Source organism: Caloenas nicobarica, chromosome 12, assembly GCF_036013445.1.
Source record: "Caloenas nicobarica isolate bCalNic1 chromosome 12, bCalNic1.hap1, whole genome shotgun sequence".
NCBI lineage: Eukaryota > Metazoa > Chordata > Aves > Columbiformes > Columbidae > Caloenas > Caloenas nicobarica.
The window spans coordinates 13,154,257-13,176,852 of NC_088256.1; the positions used below are offsets into that span (position 1 = coordinate 13,154,257).

General features: G+C 43.3%; 1 protein-coding gene across 1 annotated transcript in view; it reads right to left on the reverse strand.

Moving 5' to 3' along the window:
• The window catches only part of KIAA1210 (KIAA1210 ortholog), a 42,230-nt gene extending 30,434 nt beyond the window's left edge, over nucleotides 1–11,796 (reverse strand). Inside the window, exon 1 of the mRNA XM_065643360.1 lies at nucleotides 11,757–11,796. Within this exon, the coding sequence (XP_065499432.1) occupies nucleotides 11,757–11,791 (35 nt within the window). The 5' untranslated portion in view covers nucleotides 11,792–11,796. The remainder of the gene's footprint in view (nucleotides 1–11,756) is intronic.
• Nucleotides 11,797–22,596: the final 10,800 nt, after the last annotated feature.

Below are 22,596 nucleotides of genomic sequence, written 5' to 3' on the forward strand. Positions count from 1 at the left end.
GTGTTGCATTTGCTTGGATCTCTTCAAGTCATTGAAGGAACTAATGAGTCTTAAGAGAAAAAAGTATTTTCCAGGAACAGGAGAAATATCCTTGTCTCCCTTTTACAAACTGGGGCAACTGGACAGATACTTGGAGTGTTCTATGGGAGGGTGGTGACAGGGCAAGAGTAATCAAGCCCCAGGGTGGTGTTGTGACTGTTCCCTTTTCCCAGCTGAGTACATTGCTGAACATGTACATTATATGGGGTGGTGGGAAATGCTACAAGAAGAAAAGACAATTCCCTTTCAGTGCTTGGTTTGTGTATTTAAGGACTCCTGGGAAGTTAACATTGTACAGGACTCAAATTTCCTGCATTTAACAAAGGCCCAAGACAAACAGAAACGCTTTCTGCTCAGCCTCACAGAAGGGACACAACCTCCTTGCCGTCTCTCCAGCAGAGACTTGGAGACTGCACAGCAAGGCTCCTACCCCACCTTTAGCGTTTCTTCAGCTTCAGCCCCATGTTTCTGTATAAGCATTCCAGAAGGCCTTATGACAGAGAGATCAAAGGAGATGCTGAACCCTGAACAGCCTCTTTCCTAATAAATAAATGCTTGAGGAAATAAAGACTCAAGAATACAAGGCACTGCATTCAGTTAGCATCTTCATCGCCTATAGAAGACAGACAATGGCAAGCAGCCAAGAGAAATAAGTGAAATTTTTGCCTGGAGCTTTTAAAGACGAATTTCCTTCAGGCTACACAAATAATTTGAAATCAAGCCTATGCTCCAGATTGCAGGACGCGCGCTTTGCCCAGCAAGATGGATCACCAGAGGGAAGCGCAGGTCCCCCGGGGGGTGCTCCAGGCCACCACCCTGCAGGCAGCCTTCCCTCCCCCAGAACACACTTCAAGCTACTGCAGGACCTCAGAGAAAGCCCCTCTGTTTCTGCTGAGCACCAGCTTTCACAAAAACACAGAATGAAGGATGGCTTCATATTCAGATTACACTCTGCAGCAAAAGGTGAGTGACAGGTTAAATTTCTACTCTGTCTTCTTAAAGCACATTAGAGGACTTTGTTCTGACGTGATGTGGTTCATTGCTTTCCTCTCTGGGAGCCCTACAAGCGAACTATCAATGAACTAGTTAATCCAATGACAGTAAATGAAGTAAAGTTTACCCTCTACAATTCCACGGAACAGGATTTTCAGAGTCAATCACAAAGCAATAGCAGAGCCATCAAGATGTCTATTCAATTTTCACATCCCTTGAGCGTATCAGAAACCCAACAAACAAAGCTCCCTTTGGTCTCCATGAGCGGAGCTGAGCAAACTGCACTTCAAGGTCCCCGTTCAGGGAACAAGCTGAATGGTGGGATCCCACAAACAACTCTGCCGAAACAGGGCACGACCCAACACGACAGCAGGAACTGAGATCTGACCTTGCCCAGCTGATCCCATTGTACTCTTGTACAGTGCAGTGTTAGGAGGATGAAATGCCCAGGTTTATTGCCAGCCCCTAGTCAGAATGTCCCTTGCCAGACTGTGACTGTTTTAGGTAAGAGAATAGCACAAACAGCAGTTTACTTGAGGACTCTTGCTACTGCCTCCACAGTTAACGGTGAAGGGAGGAGTCCACAAAGTTAATGAACATTGCTCTTGTAATTTTTCATGGAAGGAGGGGGAGTTTAAGAAAGTTTAAGGTCCTTTTCCAAGGATCACAAATCATACAGCAATAGTAGCCATCAGGAAGTCTGGATAAGCAACTAGATAATATCAACAAAATACTCTCCCAGGATCAAGTAGGAGGTCATAATTCCCCAAAGCAACAGACAACATTCAGCTCCTAACTTTGACGAGGTACCCAGAGCAAACAACCATTCACATAAAGAGATCTATTCACAGCTGCCACACTTTGCATTCAGACAACAGCCCCTCACCGCGCTCTGTCCCCACACCTTGACTCCTCCAGGAGGCTTGCCAGAAGACAGGTCCCAGTGTGCTGAACTCCTTTTACCTAAATCTGCTCTGAGAAGTCTCTGTCTGACAGTGATTCTGAAGAATTCCTGCTATTCAGCAGTGCCTGAAGCATTATGTGCCGCCCTCCTAGTGAGAGTGTGTGTAACACTAATGGAAAGCAGCTGGTGGGCTGAAGCTGACTTAAAAAAAATAAAGTACCAAGAGGAAATGCCTTTCATACAGTCACACAGGCTCCGTCTGTAATTGTGTGAGAAGCCAAAAGGATAAGAAGGGGGAAGGGCAAACGAGACAAAAACATTTATAAGCTACTACAGAAACTAGTGGAAATGCAGAGTGTTGCCAGTCCGGGAACTGAGAGTGAACGCCTCTGTCCCCTGCCCCGGCTCTCAGCAGCTGTGCCATTTGCTCAGTCACTGCAGAACGGTCTCCCTGCTCGTGGGACAGGACTGCGGCACACACACAGACCTGCGTCACCTCAAACCTGAGGCAGGTACCAGCAGCAGAGCAGCTGTTATTGGCACTCAGCTCGAAAGGCCAAACTGAAGCTCGAGCTACCGCAGCTTCGCAACGCTTGGCACCCGTGCCCGAGAGATGAACCTGTTCTGGACGTGCCACTTCAAGCTGCTCTCATACACCTAATTACCCTGCAGTGCTCATTAGCATGACCTTGTCTTGTTGCTGTCAACATGAGGATCTCCACTGCAAGTTTGTATCTGCTCAGGTAACAGAGCAAATATCTACCTGTTTGCCAAAAGCTGAGTAACATGTTTCTGAATAGCCCACCCCTGATAATAATCTATCACCTAGTTTTTCCAGTGCATTTTCTGGTCTGCACCAATCAAAAGAAATGTGTCAGAACTTTGCTCAAATCAAGACTGGCACCAACATAGTCATGACCTAAGCACACACAAGAGTTCAGCCAATACTTTGGATCCAGACTGCCTCTGTTTTAAAGGAATGTACATTAAGTGACCCGGTTGAATTGCACCATTTGGCACTAACATAGGAATAAGTCAGTGCTTTTCCCATGTAGTAATTCTTTTTCTTTACGCTACTACACTGAGGAAATTTCAGGAAACAGCTGGAATAAGGATCTTCTTCCACTCTTCCTAAAAAGAAGTAAAATCATCAGCAAAGTCATCCAGCAACTGTGCTAAGCAGCTTGAACATTGCCAGCAGCAGGAGACACGTTCAGACCTACTTGACACGGATACATTTGGAGCAGTTAGGAAGGAGGGAGACCAGGCATTTAAAAATCAACAGGGATGTAACCCAAGGCTGCCTTTGCCAGTTGGGGAGCTAAACCCAGTAAGCATTACTGCCTTTGGAAATAGTTTCAAGAGCAAAGCAACAGGAAATGTCAAGCCACTATCACTAAACAGCAGACATGCCTCATGCTACCAGAGTCAAGATGTCAGAGTGTCAAATATGGGAATAAAAGTAAAGCTTACTGTCTCTGCCTTGTCATGCGGCAAATTCAATAAATACGCATAATCCTCCACCCCAGGCCTGAGTGATGGGCCTATTCGGCCACTGTTTTCTAGCTTGCGTGTGTGCTTTTTACCCCTTCTCCAAATTTCTAATTCATTTTGTTCCACCTGTGGTCTCCCAGCATAAAGCTGGATGACTGATATCTGACCCGTGGTGTGCAGAGCCCTGGGAGCCCATGGGCGGCTTTGTGGGGATCAGCAAAAGGACTTTACCATCAGTTGGCTTCAACATGCGCTACAGGGGCTTGAAAAACTGTGTGTCTGAGAAAACTCCATGGAAATTGCCAATATCTGCAAACTGTGAAGGTGACAACTATTAGTTTAGACATTACAATCTTTGAGACAGAGCTCATCTTTTAAACATCTCCTACCAGGTGGAGACTACTGGGTTGGGACTTGGGAGAACTGGCTGATTTTCCTGGCTCTATCACTGGGTAACAGGGAAAATTACTGGATTGCTGACAGTAACCAAGTTATTTATCGCTCAGCCTTGAGATTCGTTACCTGTGGCATCGAGGTGGTCACAATGAACACCTGGAAAGCTTAACGAGCCCTATGAAGGAGCAAAGCACTCACCTCTGACGCTGGAGTCATACCGATTGACACTGCTATCAAGGGCTACCACCACAGAAAAGATAAATAACAGAGCCCACAAAATTTCACAAGAGTAGCCTGCACATCTGCCATGCCTCCGTATTTGAGTCTCACACTGATTTCCAAGGTCTTATTCTCCCGAAATGTGAAGAATCATTACATCCTGGGCCCAAAAGAAGCATCTGGAGACATTTTTACCAAATTAAACTGTCGGAATATTGGAGGGGAAATGAGGCTGAAACAATAGCAAACTGAACGCCAGAACTGAAACATGGGACTTTAAGCTATGTCTAAAGCTTTCTTTTTTTTAAGGTTTTTCCAAAACAGTAACTTATTCTTCAATTTGTGTGTTAAAGAGCAGCTCAAGGATGGGGAAAAAAAAATAATCTTCAGGTAGGTCAAACTTCCCAGGACACATTTCTTCCAAGAGGAGTTAATACAGATATTTAATGCCCAGGAATTCAAAGTGCACTGAAAAAAAAGGAGAAGCTAAGAGAAATTTCCAGGGCTAACTGTGTTACGAATTTTCACTCTGAAGATCAAACTGTCATAAAAACAGCCAGCCATCTTTTGGCCATAAGAGAGCAAATAAAATGCAGGCTTTGTGGTCTCAGAAGCTGCCTTTGGCAGGAAGCTCAGGAAATCTCTCTTCTTGTGAAGTCCCAAAACCTACTTGGGGCGATGTCTACTGCCTGTGCATACACAAAAATAAAAACAGGGCCAGCTCCCTCCTGTGTTGAAACACACTGTGTCTGGCTGGCTAAACCCCCCGAGCTCCCACTGCCCATGAGTATTTCTGGAATTCAGACCCCGTTTTGGCTGCTGATGGAGGAAGGCCTGGGGCGGCCTCCACACTTGCAGAAGGAACAATTCCGGAGCTGTGTGGGGAGTCTGGGGGTCTCTCTTCTTGTGCTCTACAGGAAATCTCCTGCTGTCCCTGCTCTTCTCTTCTTGCTGCTCTCTAGGCAGCTTCTGAAGTACCCTTGGTCTCGAAGCACATGGAGAACTGTGAGAGCCAAGGGAGATCATGCATGTGCTTAAAACAGTCCCTGAGGCATTTCTGTCCCAAGGGCATCTGCTGACTTTTCTCTTTAGTATGAGTAACCGCTAAAAAGGGATCTTACTTCTCTGGGATTCCATCCACAAATACCTCTTTAAAATAGGATCATGTAAAATAAGATTATCTGAGCTAATGCTGGTTTGCACCAATGGACTATCAAGCTGTATTCAACTGTGTTTTGAAGAGGGCGGCACGGCAGCACCAGGGAGCAGAGAGGGTACGTGACAGTAGGAAAAAAGGACACAAGATGGGATACTGGCAAGTAGGTAACTGGGAGAGGGGGAAGGAATCAGATGGGGACAGACGTTCTGTAAGGTCTTCACAGGCCAAGGCTGCAAGAAAGGAACCAATACGACGATTTGTATTTTTTGAAGGAAAGCAATGAAAATTCAGCTTCTGGAACATTCTCTTCACTAAACTGAGATGATGGAAAGCAGTTTGACTGCAAGAATGAACCAAGAAACAATCCCTCTGTACCTCTGTGATATCTGTATTTTCCCACATACACAGATAGCTTGATGATTCACATGATGCCTGCATCATAATTCTGAGCTAGAGTGTTCAAATACATCCCATTTGCATCCGAACTACTGTGTGGATCAGAACCGCGTTGTTAGATGAGTGATACTTACAAGCCTGGCAAAAGCACAGTTACATATTTCTGAGAATGAATAAGCATAAATGAATTCATCATGAATAAAAGTCAAACATTCGGTTCACTAATTAGCACCAGATCCTTGAAACTCGGAGGCCAAAAGAAACAACCACCACAAAAATCTGAAGCTGGAATGCTGCCTTAGCTCTGGATGGATGGTTAAAAAGCAAAATCAGGCAGCTTGGTCTGCACAGCCAAGTTACGCTGCTCCGACCGAGAGTGCTACAGTCCCCTCCAGCAGTCACAGAGACACAAGCGTGGTGACAGCGTACGACAGCCCACAGAATGTCTCGATACCTGTACACCTATACAAGTGCAGCAGCACGCACTGTTGTAACAATACAGTTAAAAAATGAATAATGGTGCGTGTGGCCCCCGTCTCAGCTTTTTCATGTACATCGTGTTGGAAATGTCGAGCTGTTAGCACAACCCTGACTGTTAACGCGGTGATGAACAGTGACAGCTCAGAGTCTGCGAGCAAAATCAGACAGGATATTAACTGACTTTTTTGTTTGTTTGTTTAAACAGTGACTCCCACAATGAAGTCTTGGAGGGCCACCTGCTATCTTGACACAAATAATTATGAATAATATAACAAGATACCAAAAAAAAAATCAAAAATCGGCAGTTAGTATTTGCCGTATCCAAAATACTGCTTAAAACTCCTTAATCCATAATAGTTTTACCAACCTTGAAACTGCAACAGTTTTAATGTGGAACCATAAACTTGGATTATGTTACAGTGGAGCACCTTGTGCTCAACTGTTTTCTTACAGCAGCAACCCCTAAGAGAAACTGGCAGGAGGGGACATAAATCAACCCTGGAATCACCTTGGGGATTCTTCCTGTCTCCCCATAGACTTATCTCAGATTTTCGCAAGGTTGGCTGCTAATCAGCTCTAGCTGCCCTACACCAGCTCAGGTAGGTTATCTACTGGAAGTGCAGCTTAGACCTACCACATTTTTGTCTTGCATGTTTATAGCCAGATTTCATCTTCTAAAGCCAATTATAGGCCTTCATATCACAGCTATTAAACTTTCTAGACCTCTGTACAAGGAGGAACGCTAAATTAATCTCTGCAGTTGGCTGTAAGGGTACAAAGCTAGACACTGAGCAGAAGTTTTCTGTGTAAGAAGAGATCATAAGGCAAAATTATGACAAGATGTTTTCATGGCTCAGCCTGGCAAAATAATGCAGTCAAAAACCGTGACAGCCAAATGGTGCGGAAGAGCGAGAATCACATTCAGCAGATTGTCCCAAACCAAGAAGGTTCAGCTCCGGTGCAAGAAAAGCAGGACAGGCAGCATTAAAGGTGCACATCTCTCAAATACTCAGCACCTCGGAGATAAGGAGAGGGCTGTTCTGCTGAAACCAAACAAACAGGGATGCCTGCTTGGAATTCCTCTGCCTGCAGCCAGCACACACACCGCACCGCTGTGGCTACTGAAACAAACACCATCCAGAGAGAAGCACCAACAGAACGAGGAGGACTGGGAGATGTGGGGTGACTCACTGGTCTATTAAGCCAGAACTGAACTTCTTGCACAGAGATGAGTCAAGTGGAATGAATCAACAAAGACAAATAGTTGATCTTTTCGTTAATAATACAGCACCATTGTACTATAATAACTGTGCTCAACTGCCTGCAGTGCCATGGCTCTGCCACCTCCTGACTGCTTTTGCTCATCCTCTCTACTATTCTTGAGTAAGAAAACATGACTTAAGCCTGCACACATTTAATACTGAACGCATAATACTGAACGATCCCTGTGGGCTGAAGACAAAATGCTCACAAATGTCCAAATACTCTGTATAACTGCCATGTACAGGAACATGCTCATAGGCTGTGTATTGAAAGATTCCCCCGACAGAATCATGATGCTCAGGGAGTCCTCTCACCTCAGCTCACTCGCTCTGCCTTGGCCCCAGCTGGGACAGCTCTCCACTTCCCACACAAGCACATCCCTTCTCCTGCTCAATGCTTTGCCTCTTGCCACCTCCCATAAGCTGTTTCTCGAAATCCTGTATTGTCACCCCTGTGTGGATCCAGGGATTGTCTCTGCACTGGTGAACTTGCTTTGCTGGGCAGGAACCACCTTTTGTCCTCAAACGTTTTCATCTCAAAAAACAACAACAACAACAAACGGAAAAACCATTACTGAGTGTTTCTTGCCCTGGTTAGGAAATATTGTGTCAAAGTGGTGTACAATAAAGACAGGTAAAGAAACATATTTCAGGATATCAAAGTGCTGAAGGGAAGCATTTTATCTCACCAGAATTTATCATGCACACAGACAGACCCCCCAGCTCCCCACGGGACCGCAGCACCAGCTCTGCCCCAGCTCCCAGCACCGACTCCGAGGCCACTCAGCCCCCAACAGCTGCCAGCCCCACCGAGCCCCGGCGTGCTGGGGGTGCCACAGGTTGGGACGGCCGGGGAACCAGGATGTCACTTCAAACAGCCCGTGAGTCCTGGAGAGATGCTCCACATCTAAAACTGGGATGAAGAGCAAAGCACCACGTCCTGCGGACAGGCACCAAACACGGCTACTGAGACTCGCAGCGATGACGTGCCTCCGAAACGGAGAGAGGCCACAGGAGGCAAATGAGCTGCTGACAGAGAAGAGCCAACAGTTTTAAACTGCCCCGTTCCCCACAGCGCCAAGTTGCTACTTCAGTAGCAGTTGGTGGAGTTTTAAACCACTTCCAATTCACTTGCTGGTGTCCAAGCTGGAACACCATCTGCTCGCTGGGAATGGGGAACCAAAGGCTCTAAGGATCCCACACAGATATAAAAGCTGTAAAAACTATATTATGCACCAGGGATGAAGGGACTTCTGGCATTCCTTCCACTGTCCCCTGTGACCATCTCCAACAGATGGCTTGGGGCGATGGTGCGGGAGGCAGTGAACAGGCATCTCGGCTTAGCTGGTTGTCCATCAGGCGGGCAGCACTACACCGTCTTTGCAGTAATCCCACCAAACAGCAAACTCCCTTCCTGACATTCATCTGAACAGGCAACTACACAAGCTACAGCAACAGAGTAACAGCACCTAATCCAGAAAACACATTTTGCTCCATTGCATGGTCATAACATCATCTTAAATTTGCAATTACTTTCATCTCAAGCAAGCTAAAAATATATTCAAAATTATACTGATGCATCCCTTGATCAACTTGCTTTACCCAAATGCTGAACTTGTTTGCAGGATAAAAGTGCACATCAGCATTTTTTTACAGTTTCGGACTACAAGAAAATAATACAATATCCCACTGGAAGTGCAGAGCATGGTATAGCAGAAAACATTCAAATTGAAATATGTCTATAATTCTGGGGTTGCTTGTGAAAGGCATCATGAAATCCTGAGTGACCGCATTAAGTACAGACCAGTTAAATACATTTCCTTATAGGCTGTTATAGAAACCAGTTCTGAGCTGGCATGCAAAGCCTTCAGCCAAATATTTTATATAGCTTCTAACACACTATATTTGTCTTTGGAAACTGGCAGTTTGCGTTGACCATCAGTGAACCTTACTATTCAAGCAACCACATTTTCAGCTCATAACTATGCATTTGGCCAGTACCGAAAACTGAGAGACGTATGAAAAGATTCCTCCACAAGCTTTACAAAACTTGATCATATCTGTCCAGATCTAATTTTTTTTTCAGACACCATACTAGGACCAAGCACAATGAAAATTTGGAGCAAGCATGACAAGCAACAAACTTGCTGGAAGAACAATTTAAGATTATTCAGGTTGCAGATGCTGGTTAAAGAGAAATATGAAAGCAATCTACAACTTCTATTTCATTGGAATAGCAGCCAAGATAGTGGCTGTAATGAAGAATTACCTGGATTAAGGCTTTGGGCTTTTTTTTTTTAATGTGACATCTCATAAAAGAACATTAACAAAGCACAGGGACAAGACTCTGCACAAAGATCAGATTCAGCCATACATTTCCACAATGTCCCAAGGCAGAGGCTTTGCTTCCCCTTGCAAAATGTAGGGGAGTGAAGGTAAATGTGCCAGCAGCACAGCAAAGCCACCCAAAGCAGCTGTTCCAACAGCTCAGGTGCTTCAGCTGGTCCCAGCAGCTCAAAGCCCTGGCCGGGCCCCTTTCCCAGCGTCAGGGTCAGGTTTTATGGCCTGCACTGAGCTCTGTGCTAGTCTGGTTAAATCCCTGCTGGCACCCAAGCCAATTGTTTAAAACATAAGCAATTTCGTTCCAAAATAGCTTTCATTCAGAAAGCAAACTGACTCCTACAGGCCGGAGGACCACGTGCAGATTTGGGGAAGCCTTTCCAATGAGCCATTTGTCCAGAAAGACAAACTCTTCAGGTCAAACTCCAAACAAATGTAATCCAAAATTAATCTCAGGCTAAAAGCATCACTGCTACTGCAATTGGTGCCTTGGACTCATTTTAACTGCCAATAACCACAGCCAAAGCAGCATATAAAATTTGTGAAGACAGCAAAGTATTAACAGTTGCACTAATCCAGTTGGGAACATACCACAGGGCTGAAATAACAGGTTGAGGCATATAACCTGTATATATATCAAGTGTAGAGACCTAACTGAAGAGTAACGAGAAAAAATAATTTGTTGAAGAAAAAAAAAAAACCACAGTTCCTCATAGATCAGGTGGAGATCCACCAGGAAAGCAGAGATCGTATGTCGCTTGGGGGAAGCTTCATCTGCCCAGCCTTCAGGGCCTAAGACGTCCAAATGGGTTTTAACTGCATCAGATGCTGGAGGATTTGGGTGAAAAACAACTTGGCATAAATCAAACAATGTACACCGATTTTTCTTGCCAGTTCAAGCACCAATCCTCCTACCTTCATCAGGACTCACTCTTAGCCCTTTTGCTAGTTCTGATCACATCCTCTCCCTTTCTCTAAGGCTGTCTTGCTTTCCAAGTACTTAGATCCATCTCATAGACACTGTTGCAAGTTTCAAAGGAGGAAATGAGTCAATATGGGATGGAAATGCTAACTGAGATCCAAGAGGAACTGTGTGCCTTTGAAAATGCACATTTCCACCAGGGTGATGCGAGTTAAACTGTTGGTATGAGGGATACAACCTTGGGAGAGAGGGAAAAGGAGAAAAAGTGAATTCCCAGCTTCACTTTTTAACTGTATTTTTCCCCCTCTCCTAACCAGGACTAACCCATACATTTAACTATCAGCATTCACATCTTAAGTCTCAAGATGCGACTTTGCTGGCCTTTCACTGTACATTTTCACTTTCTGTAATCCCATACTGTATGCAAGAATAGAGCCCTCTACAGTCTGCAGATGCAAAACATTACCAAAAACCACTGCTCAGTTTTTGCAGCAGAAATTTTGTTCCATTCCTTAGCAGGGAGAATGTCAAAGAAAAAAAACCAGAATGCATCGTCACAGTGGTTTAAAGCACAAATATTATACTAATATACATCATCCCATTCTCTTCTCCCTTCATAGTCTGCTCCAACAGAATACGTCAGTGAAGCAATACAAAATATTTATTTTAAAAGCAATCAAATCTCTCAACAGGGAGCAATTACAGAAATAAATCTCAGGTTGCTCATACAAAAATTAAGTACACCAAGTTCTCAAAGAGCATTTACTGCCAAATTTCTAGCTGAACATTTTTTAAAAGCCAATGTGCATTTCTTTATTTCTCATTTTTATGTGTTAATATATAAACAAAACAGCTAATCAATAAGGAAGAGGACATTTTTCTGCTTGCTATAATTAGACAGGAAAAGATTCTTAATTCCTTTTTCAATATTTCATGTTTATACCTCTGAAGGAAAAAACATGACCAATTTTCACCATGTTGGTATTTCAGCCAGAACTGATTTTTTGCACTTTTGTACTCAGAATAGTACTTCAGTCACGAGCATTTTGTTCAGTGCTGCTGCTGAAATACAACAAAGACAGAATTTCCAAGTGCCCACCAGACTCAGCTCGCTTTGGAAAGGCGGAGGGGAGGGCTCAGCATGGCACTTACTTTTTACTTTTCAGGCAGCCGTAGAATCCAGCCATGGTCCTTCCCGGGAGGCGTGTGTACATTTAATTCATCCCTGTGTGCAGATGCCAGCACAAAGAATTCTGCAGCTTCGTGTCCCGCTCACCGAGCGCCCACACGCGCGCACAAGAAAGCCAGCGTGCCGATGCAATTACTTGCCAGATAAAGTTCCTGATCTGAGGCCCTCAGACTCTGCTGAACGGGGTCCAAGGAGGGCTGTGCCTGCTCCATACATGGTTATGAATTGTTAACTCCCCCTTTTCCTGCCTCCTTCCAGCTCTTGGTTAAGCACAGCATCCTAAGTGTAAAATACCATATGGCATTTGATTCTGCCTCCCCGTGAGGCTAATGAGAGGCTTGGTTGTAATCAGGATGTGAAGAAGCCCTGAGGAGATTGTTACTGTTATTTTTTAGACAGAGAAAGGCTACAGAAAGTACTTGCAACATCTTTGAAATAATGACTAAAAACTGTAATCATTCTCCAGTACATAAGGGGTGCATGGGACCTTCCAGAACAGGCATTATCCCACCCCGATGTAAATCACAATCTATTCTAACAAGCTACTCTGCACATTAACAGAAAAGAAAACAAAACAACAACAAAACTGCAATATTGCAAGGTCAGGCAAAAAGCTCTGGAGTTTAAAGTAGTCAGCATGCCCGTATGAGAAAAATACTGTCTGGCGATGCCCTCTGACGATACTCCCAACAGTTGTTACTCGCCAGCACAGCCAAGGAGACCCTCACTGGGTGCGGAAGGAGGAAAGTGGGTCTGGTTCAATACTGGGGAACATAAACTTCAAACAGCTTCATTCACAGGGCTGACCCAAGCCCTGGGGACAACATAGCTGCACACATTTCTGACACTACCTTGCATTAAATTCATATGGCAGTGAACCTGCATCACGGCTGTTAATGACCTCTACTGAGGTGGAAGCAGAGAGGTGAGGCAAGACGTTCCCTGGGCTGCCCGTGCAGAGCTGGGGAGCATCACAGCCAGTAACAAGGTGTTAGCTGGCTCCTGGAGTTGCATGTTTGGTAAGAATCTCAGCTCTTGATTAAAAAAAAAAACATGCATATTTAAATGCAGTAGGTTCATAACTCTTATTTGTATTTCTCGGCTAGTATATAATATTTGAATACTGGCAAGACAGTATTATGTGAGTATTTCTATTTGAGTTCCTCTTAAAGGTGTCGAGTAGTGAGACCAGATTTAAGTTGGAGCAGTTCTTCTGGTATACTTGAAAAAAATTATTTTTTTTTTCTTTTAACACCTTTCCTGGAAGAGAGACGTGAAGTTTGAGAAATACATCTCTGGTGAGGAGTCCCATAACTGACTCAGCTACAGCAGTTTCCTAACAGGGCAGAACTTTGAAATCTATGAACAAACAACTCCATTTCTCTATTTTCTATCAAGCCCGCTACACAAAGGAAAGCCATGACACAAATAATAAATGACAGCAAGTGCAAGGGCCATCACAAACAGGAACCAAATCATATTCTAGTCTAGTTTCCCACTTAGCAGGAAAGAAAGCCTCTACGAGCTGCCAACTTCAATGTCATCCACAGAAGAACTGCAAATCAAACCTGATCTCAAGCAGATACACTTTCTCTCTCTTGGGAAAAGACAAAGAAGCAAAAATACAGTAACACTGGTTCAAGTTTTACCCAAATGTGTTTCGCTGTTGTCCTGAATTACTGCATTTGTCACAATGACTTTGCGCTGAACTCCTAATGGTAACAGAAAAAGGTAGAGAGCATTAGTCTCCATCTGTCAGAAAAAAAAAAAAAAAATCAAGACTCTGGTTATTGGGTAACAACCACCAAGAAGGAATTCCTGGAGATTACTGGAAAAACCTTCTGACTGGCTTAACGTACAAAACCTTGGATGTAGGATTGCATCTGAAACCTGCCTGGCGCTTAGTTCAGAAAATGCTGCCAACAGAAACATTTATAGTAAGAAACGGAGACCTCATGAAAAATTCACATTTGTATTTAAAAGCAAGAAAGATCAAATGGCCTTTCAGTGGGAAGGCTCAACCCCTAAAGCCAATGGAAGGGTGTAATCCTGATGGCTTTCGAAGAATTTCATCACTTTAACTGGTGTAGAATACAGCCCACGAACTGCAAAAGATCAGAGTTTTTGCTAACATGAAGCAGATTCCCTGTCTCCTAAGCTCCTCAAATGTTTTGCTTTCATAATATGTTTCCTTTCATTATTCTTTTTTTTTTTTTCATGTGTTTTCGTCTTGAAGTTACTTACTTGAACATGCAGGTTTTCATCTGTTGGTTTTCATTCAGGTCATAGCCCTGTTCCCAGGAACCGGCAGTTTAGCAACACACATTGCACCACCCAGAAACCCCCTTACTTTCCAAGAATCACAGGCTAGTAAACAGTCATTAAAAATAATTACCTCATCTCAGGATTTAATCCTTTTTGATTCTTTATCTTCGTACCAGCCTCCAAGCCACTTTATGGCAGCATTTACTATGCGCTGCTCGGCCTCTTTATGGCTAGCACAGCTCCAAACGGCTGCACGCTGGGCTTCATGGGGACAGATCTGAAATCCTAGATGTTGATCAACATCATTGGCTCTGAGTCCACAGGTAAATCAGTGCGAGTAAGCAGGTAGGTGCTGTATCCCAGGTCCGACAGCCAAACAGTCGCTGAGCTACGTTAGCTCTTCACTTGTCAAGTGCTAAAGAAAATGGGCTGCTCTGCTGCCAGTTCATTAGAGCTGTTTTCAGCTTGGAAAGCAGATGAACACCAAACAACCACACAATACAGACTTTGGCAAAGTAAAGACGGTTCTTTAAAGACGGCAAGTTTAGATACCTGGAAGTTGAATCAGATCTGGGTTTCCTCTAAAGTTTGTGGCTTGGCTTGATTGAAATAACCCAGTCTGGGCTCACTTTCATTTGAATATTATGGCATTCCCCATTGACTTCTGCAGCCTCACTGTCACTGCTTTCCCTCGACAGCCCCACCTTGCACCACCCCCTGCGATCACCGCACGTCCGAATCCATCTGGCCTCGTGTTCTGAGCCTGCAGGCAGCACAAGCAGCCCCAACAGAGCTGCGCTCCCACCGTGGTACCGCCAGCTAAACTTCCCAACAAGTTTCTTAATTTCTCCAAAGGGAATGAGAGAAGCAAGTCTGGGCAAGGCCCAGCAACCCAACCGTTGAGAAACGCTTGCACCAAAATACGGCTCCTAAAACCAGCAAGTTATTTGTTTCACAGGCACTTTCACCTATGCCATTGCAAAAAAGGCATCTCCAACGTAAGTAACCAACAGCAACTAGTAAGCCAATGGGGGAACAAAGTGAGCTAAAAAACACGGGCACGTTTCCACAGGCACTTCCTACACGTATACACGTGCACGGGGTACACACCAGCAGCCTGACAGCAGAGGTGTCAGGAGCTACACACACAACCAGAAATTCAAAATATGTTTCATGTCCTACAGTTCTGTTGCTTTTCTCGCGGCCTCTTGCAACTACACCCCAAAGGGCTAACGGCGTCCTCGGCTCTCAGATGGCAAACACTTCACACCTGGCGCGACGTCCGTTCAAGGCTGGCTTGCACGCAGGCAGGACACACAGCGCACAGCAGCAGGGACGGACCAGATGCCACACAGATAGGAAATCCCGTGATTCACAAACTCTGTTTAAACATGGATATCTGATTTATTTATTTTTATTTTCAGAAAATTATTAAAGTTTCATGTATATCTTTCACCAAACAAATGTAAAGGTAGGAGCAGAAATCCTACAGCAAACTGATAGCTTGTAGCATTTCAGATTTCTTATGTATTTTAGTGTCTCTGAACTGATTTATTGTTCACAAGGCCAACTTTGGGCTCTCATTTTTAGCTTTTACCTTCTACCAAATTCAGCCTACTGCCCTCTCTCCCAGTCACCGTAACAAAGTCACATTTTGACTGCATTCCTCCAGTAAGTTTTGCTGTTGCAAAAAACACAGTGTCTATTAGCAGAGAATTCACTGAAGGAGGTTTGCGGCTCCCTCGGCACGGTTGCCTTGGGGTGAGCCGTCACACAGGCTGATCTGTACGCACCTGGGTTTTATACAATGAAGATGCTGTGTGTTAATAACACGTGCCTTGCATTCGTACCCCTAGCCACATTTTGCACTTTTCAGGTATTTTGCCTCTCTCCGCCTTTCCAGCTCCCGCAGCCCAGGATGCAGCTGCACAGACCGTCCCCTCCTCTCCGGGCAGAGCTGCAAACCCTCAAACAACTGACACATTCTGTTCATTTGTTTAACTCTGAAAAAGTAACCCTACCAGTGTGTGGACATCAACTGAGGTATTTTGGGGCAAATCCAGCAGAATCCAAGTCTAGATGCCAGTTCTCGTGTCTTTACCACCGAGCAACGAAGCCCAGCTTAAATGAGAACTTTCGGTCTAGATTTTATGCTGCACTTGATCTTGACTAAGTATTTACAAAAACATGCCATTCCAGCTGAATTGCTTGTAAAGCATTTCTTCCATTATAACTTGTAATAAATCCTGTGCAGAAATCTAACTGTAACATTGCAGGTCACATTCTCCATACCACAATTCTCTCTGTATTTGGCATGTGGATTGTTTAACTGTGTGCTAACACAGATGTGACCCTCAGGAAACACTTTACTGAAGCAGAAATGGATTTAGGTTTCTTACAAGTGAGATTCCCAGGCTGGCAAACAGGCCTGGCTTGGGAATTTTCAGTGAAAACTCTTCAGTAATACTAAAGAAACAACTAAACATGTATCACTGTTAGAAGCTGCAGTATTAGAGCTTTAAACAAGCAAGGGGTTGGAATAAAACACAGCACTCTGCAGAAAACAAAGAAGTGGAGATAAGAGGATTTCTGCCTTGCAGAGTTTACATATCCATCTGTGATTAATATTAGGAGGAAAATGAGGGTCAAAGCCTATGTCTGAAACTGAAGATGTAGCCAGGGACCTCTAACTGTGTACTATATCAGCTTTTTATTCATGCATATAAGCCTGAAAAATTTGCCATGATACTTGCTCTGGAGTTTTAATTACTGCATGTTGATCTAATTATGTCTATTTTTACACTTTGTGTACAATGTCTGGGATTTGGGGGATTTCTGTTGTTATTCTCTGTTACAGGACTTCCTGTAAACTCCTTCAACAAAAATAATATTTCAAAGAAAGCAGCAATTTATATAATCTCTTTGACTCCAGTGTTTGGTAATTCTGAATCTGAATCGTTTCTTGCAGTTTATCACAAACACACTATCTTGACCTCTGAGGAAGCAGTGAAGACAAACTTCGATGTGGGGTATCCAGGGCATTACTGAACTCTAAAATATGGCCAAAAAGACACCGGTGTGCTAAATCTGCCCTTTGTGTTACCACAGTCAAACGTGAACTCTTCCCAGATTATCTGGAGATGAAGGTCAAGCCATGTGTCAATCAAAAGGTAATTTCCCCTAGATTTGCAGCAGGATCACAGATGTAACCTCAGAGTTCAGTGTCAGAAAACGTCAATTGCCAAACAAATAATACAGATAGAGACAGAAGTGTTCGCTCAATCTGCAAGGATTTATTTGCATATAAATATGTCATTTATTTATAGAGAAAGTAACAGCATCCCTGTATACACAGACAATATAGCCAGGATGCGCTGCCTCTCAAATATCTGCTTTTTCATCCAACATCATAAATCTAAAAATCTAAGATTTTAATGACTCTGAATGAAAAGCAGATTATTTTTGACACAGTGGAAGAGCTTGGTATTTCCTATGAAAATACTAGCACTGTCAATATTTTATATACTGGGAAACTGTGGTTCTTTTGTCTAAGGGTGGGTAGTGCCAAAGCTGAACAAAGGGGCTCTATTTCTACACATTCTGACTTAAGAAAATACCATGTCAAAAAATCCTGAGTTCCAACAACACAACTTTTCCTTCTCAGTGTCCAGGCAGGCACCAATATACAAGACCATCTGGAAAGAAATGTGAGAACAGAGTCTGTAGCTACAGGCACATGGACCAGTGCCTAGTCTAGATGTCAAACATCAGAGGTAACAGTTACTGAATCTAAACAAATATCCTGAGATTATGTGAATAATGAATTGAGTTTTCTACAACCCATTCTTCCCAAATTCCCCTCTGGAGACAGATCCAGTCAATGTCCTTGCAACACTCTTGCCAAGCTCCCTTGGAGACAGATCGGACTGACATTGCCACTAATGCTTGTGCTGTGAGTAGCAATCAAGTTTAGTGACTTCCCATGTATATTAGTTTTGCACTAATGTGGACCCACCTCTTCAACAGAATTACTCCCGATTTGTTTGTACAGGTATAAGCAAGAGGAGAACCAGGGACTCACACATCTGGAATAATATTCCTAACGCCATCAACATCCTGATTTTCAACTGCAACCGAAATAAAAATTCCAAAGCGAAGGTCATCTCTGATACCATCTCGCTGGCTGTCGGCTGAAGTAATAATATGGGAAACCACGGAAGCGCAGTTCTGGGGAAAAGGCTGTCTGACTCCAGTGCCTGCAAACACAAGGCTAAAGATAAAGTGACCATTAACCTTCAGAGAAGGGCAGCAAGGTCCCAGAATGTCCTGTCTGCAGGCTTCATTGCTCCAAGGGGATCTGAACAGAAAAATAAAAGTCCAAACTGCATACTCTTGACATTTAACTCAAAGTAGCAGGCAATGGTAACATCTCGCTGTCTTTGTTAGCTTTCCTCTGGATAAAGGCACAAATACACTCCCTAGTTCACTCCACAAACTGCAAAATAAGTAGAAAGTATTGAGTATCAATAAATTTACTCCTACCACTTGATATCTGCAAGATTAACCACAAGCACCAGACCTGTGCCTCCCTGCACAAAACATAGTATTACTCCATACTGCTTCTCTGGAGACATTCAAAACCTGCCTGGACGCCTTCCTGTGTAACCTCACCTAGGTGTTCCTGCTCTGGCAGGGGGATTGGACTAGATGATCTTTCGAGGTCCCTTCCCATCCCTAACTTTCTGTGATTCTGTGATTCTGTGTGCAGGTACAGCTGGCAGAACTGAGGCAGAGTAATTCAGTGACTATTCTAGGAACCATAAACTGCAGCTGAACCCAAAGTTCCTGGTGCCTGGAACCGTGTTTGAGAGTCTTTCCCATCTTCCCTCTCAATAAGAACAGCCAGAAAGACCCTACAAGAATAGGCACCCTATAAATATCCAAGAGAACTTTAAGTTCACCAACCAGTCTTCAACCGTGGGAACTCTTATGAGATTCACTGGCATCAAAATGCTGAGTTAAAGTAAAAATCAATGACTGCACTACATGATTTGGCCCAGCCTGTCCACAGTTTTAAAATCATCACATAAAAAATACCTCATACTGAGCCAATTTCACCAGAACAGACCCATAGCACAGCAGAGTCCTTGCATGGCAGCCCAACACATTACTCAGATTTAAGTTCTGGGAATCTTTAAATATTCCAGTGTGTTCCCAGTTCTCTCTTAAATATGCTGGAGCTGTTCCCATCATAATGGGAAGGGAAAGTATCTAATAAGAATCCAGAGGCAGGAAATATGCTAATTGCAGAGGAATTTTACTTAAAACTGTTGAATAAACTACAGCTCTGAGTCACTAAGTCACATAATCGCACGCTTAAACTGGACCTCTGCTTGGTCCTTCCCATTTCAAACAGCGCAACCACAGACCTTGGCATCCACTTCACCAATGCCCTGAGCTGGTGGGTCTATCAGTCATCCCAGGATCAGCGGCATTTGAAAAAGCCACAGTTAACAGTCATAACAAACTTAAGCCCATTGCTTTAGTATCTTTCTGCTTTACCACGGGGATTAGGGGATACCCAGAGCTTTCCTAGAATCACTGCCTCTCTCAGCCTCACCACTCCAGCCCCCATCGCTGGCCTCTAAGCAGAACATACCTGAGATCCACTGGTATTGGCCTCAGGTATTGAATCCTTGCTACTAAACAGTTCCACCTCAGTAGTTTCCATAGAGTGAAATACCAGCCCACGCTGCCGGTCCGAGCGGGAAGAGCAGCAGTTGTCACCGTGCGCCATGTAGCTGCAAAGTCACCTACCCCTTCTACAGGTTTTACCAGCACCTACGCGAGAACACCAACACGGATCCTCTCATGAAACAGCTCCTTTGGATATGATACAGAGGCCAATACAACCGATACTGTCTGGCATGGTGCTAATTGAGTCTTCAAGGGACTCAGTGTATGGCCTGGAGACAGGCAGGTGCGAAGTCTAAAGATCAGCTGTGCTTGTTCTGCACTCAGAGAGCTCCTTTTGGTCATCAAAATACTAAGCAAGCCCTCCATCTACTGCGCACTATTTATATGTAATGTGTATAAGGCTAGATAGTATTTAAAAGCAACGATAGGTTGATGAGCTAAGCTAAAAGATGGATTTCCACTGCTTCTTTGATTACACGATACCTTTATTGTAATATTTTCTGACTGCAGATGAGATTTAATATTTCATGAAAGCAACTGCAACCAAGTACAAAGACCAAATGTTAACAGGACTTGTGGAATTTTTTCCTAGATTGTGCAAAGTTTTTTCACCATGAATTCAGACACAATTGCTACATGTAATGGGATGTTAGTAAAAAACATCCAAAGGAAATGACATTGAATGTTGCAGAATAACCCCTGGTCATCAGGAAAAATTGTATTAGTGATGATACGATCAAGCTTTTATTTTCATCTGAATCAGCCACAAACCCAGCAAATACTCTGAAGAGTCCCACATACACTACAAATATAACATCCCTTCCACTAAAACGAAAACTTGTTCCAAATCTGATTTTTTTTTTTCCTCGGGAGGAATAAGGGCACAAGGTTGCGCTGATGCTGTGTAGTGTACAGCAGAACAAAATCCAAGTCACACCCTATGAGTGTTTTTATCCCTCTTGTAACTGCAGAATGCAGAGCAGTGGCCACGGCCATAGTTCAAGGGCCACCAGAGCTGGAGAAAGGTGATCACCAGAATCAGAGCATGTAAATCGCCCGTATTCCTGTTTTTCCTCTAATCCAACTCACAAAAGTTGTGGTGGTATTGTTTATAACATAGTTTCTTCAGACTCATCACAATAATAATAATGGCTGGTTTGCTTCTTTTTTTCCTCTTTCCTCTATTTAACATGATTTTACACTGTTTTGCATTAAAAAGATAATATAGAACCATTTGCCTAGCCTAGAAGCTTGACAAATCAACTAAAGCAAGAACTTCTGAGATAAATTATAGTTTTTCCTTGACTCAGATTTCTTGCTTTAAGCTGATTTACTGTAAGACCCTTAACATTTTAATGTATTTTCTTGTACAATAGGATATTCTTTTTAATTACGACAGAACCCACAAATTTAGGAGTTTAACTCCCATTAAATCCACTCTTCAGTCAGCACAGCAGCAGCAAAGTGATAATGTACAAAAGACAGATTAAAAAAAATAAAATATGCATTAAAAAAATAAATGCTTGAAGAAGTACATGCTGGTAGTTAACAACAGGTGCATAAACAGCCTACGTTCTACTGCTCACTGTATTGCTCCCAAACTCTTAAGAGCACACAAACACGTTGCATTGTGGTTTTGAAATTCTCTCTGACATGGAATAGTTGCATGCTACGACTCTTTCAAAGGACCAAAACCTTTGAAAATGTAAAGCCTTATGCACCTGTAAATAAGGCCTTTCTTAATATATCTGCAAAGAAAGAAGAAAAGATTTTGTAAAGAACTTCCATTAGTATTGTACACAAGGCAATTCTGAAATTGGATCTCCAGCAGAGTTTACTCTCCTAATGCACAGGAGGTTTTCTATGCCTCATTCTCTATAACACTGTGTTCACATCTCCCTTCTTTTAACTAAGATTTAAAGAGTCAATTATATAAATCCATAAGCTCCCTACGAGGTGTTAAATCATTTGCTGACAGACTTGAATATAATACATAGATTGAAAAAGCAACAAAATCAAGCAAGCACCATTCATGCACTCTCCCAGCATGTAGCAGATTCCTGGATAATTATACTACGGGTCTATAGTTCAAACATGTAGAGAAACTTTCGGACCATTTCTCAAATGTCAAGTAAACCACATAGCCTACCTCCCCGGTTTTCTTTCCCTCACCGTTTCACTTTCTCTCTGAAATGTATCATACAAAAAAAGAGAGGGTAAATTCCGGAGAACTCGGAAATCCTGACAGTGCTTTGAAAGAAAATAGGACGAGAAGAGGCATCTTGGCTAAACCTTCCTCCTCCTGTTGTTACCAGTGCTTGGGAATATACGAATAGTTTATTGAACCACAGGGATAAAATTTATCCTGACATTGCAAGGAAGAGCCTTAGACCCCTGTTATCTGGCTGTAGTCATGTGCGGCAAGTCAGCAACAGGCCTGGGAAAAGATGCTGGTTTGGCAGATACCATGATCCAGGGTGAGACAAATGTCCCCAGCCCTCATGGTAAGGGCTGTAGCTCCAACTCTCCTAAGATAGGAATCTTGGGAGGAAAAAAAAAAAGGAGGAAAAGAATAATAATAAAAAAGTCTTGGCACTCAAAAGAGCAAAGACTGGCAAAGAACCAGACAAACTACAGCAGCACTAACCCCTTATGTGCTGGCAGGTCTCCTTCCCACTTGACCTAGAGGAATACAAAAATGGTCTCAGGAAGTGTGAACTAGCAGAAAGGAAAGGACACACTTGACTGCTAGCTACTGTAACATTTTTTCTGGCAAATTATAGCAATAATACTTAACAGACTTCTATGAATGATAGCAGCCTCTTATTAGTAGTAAATATC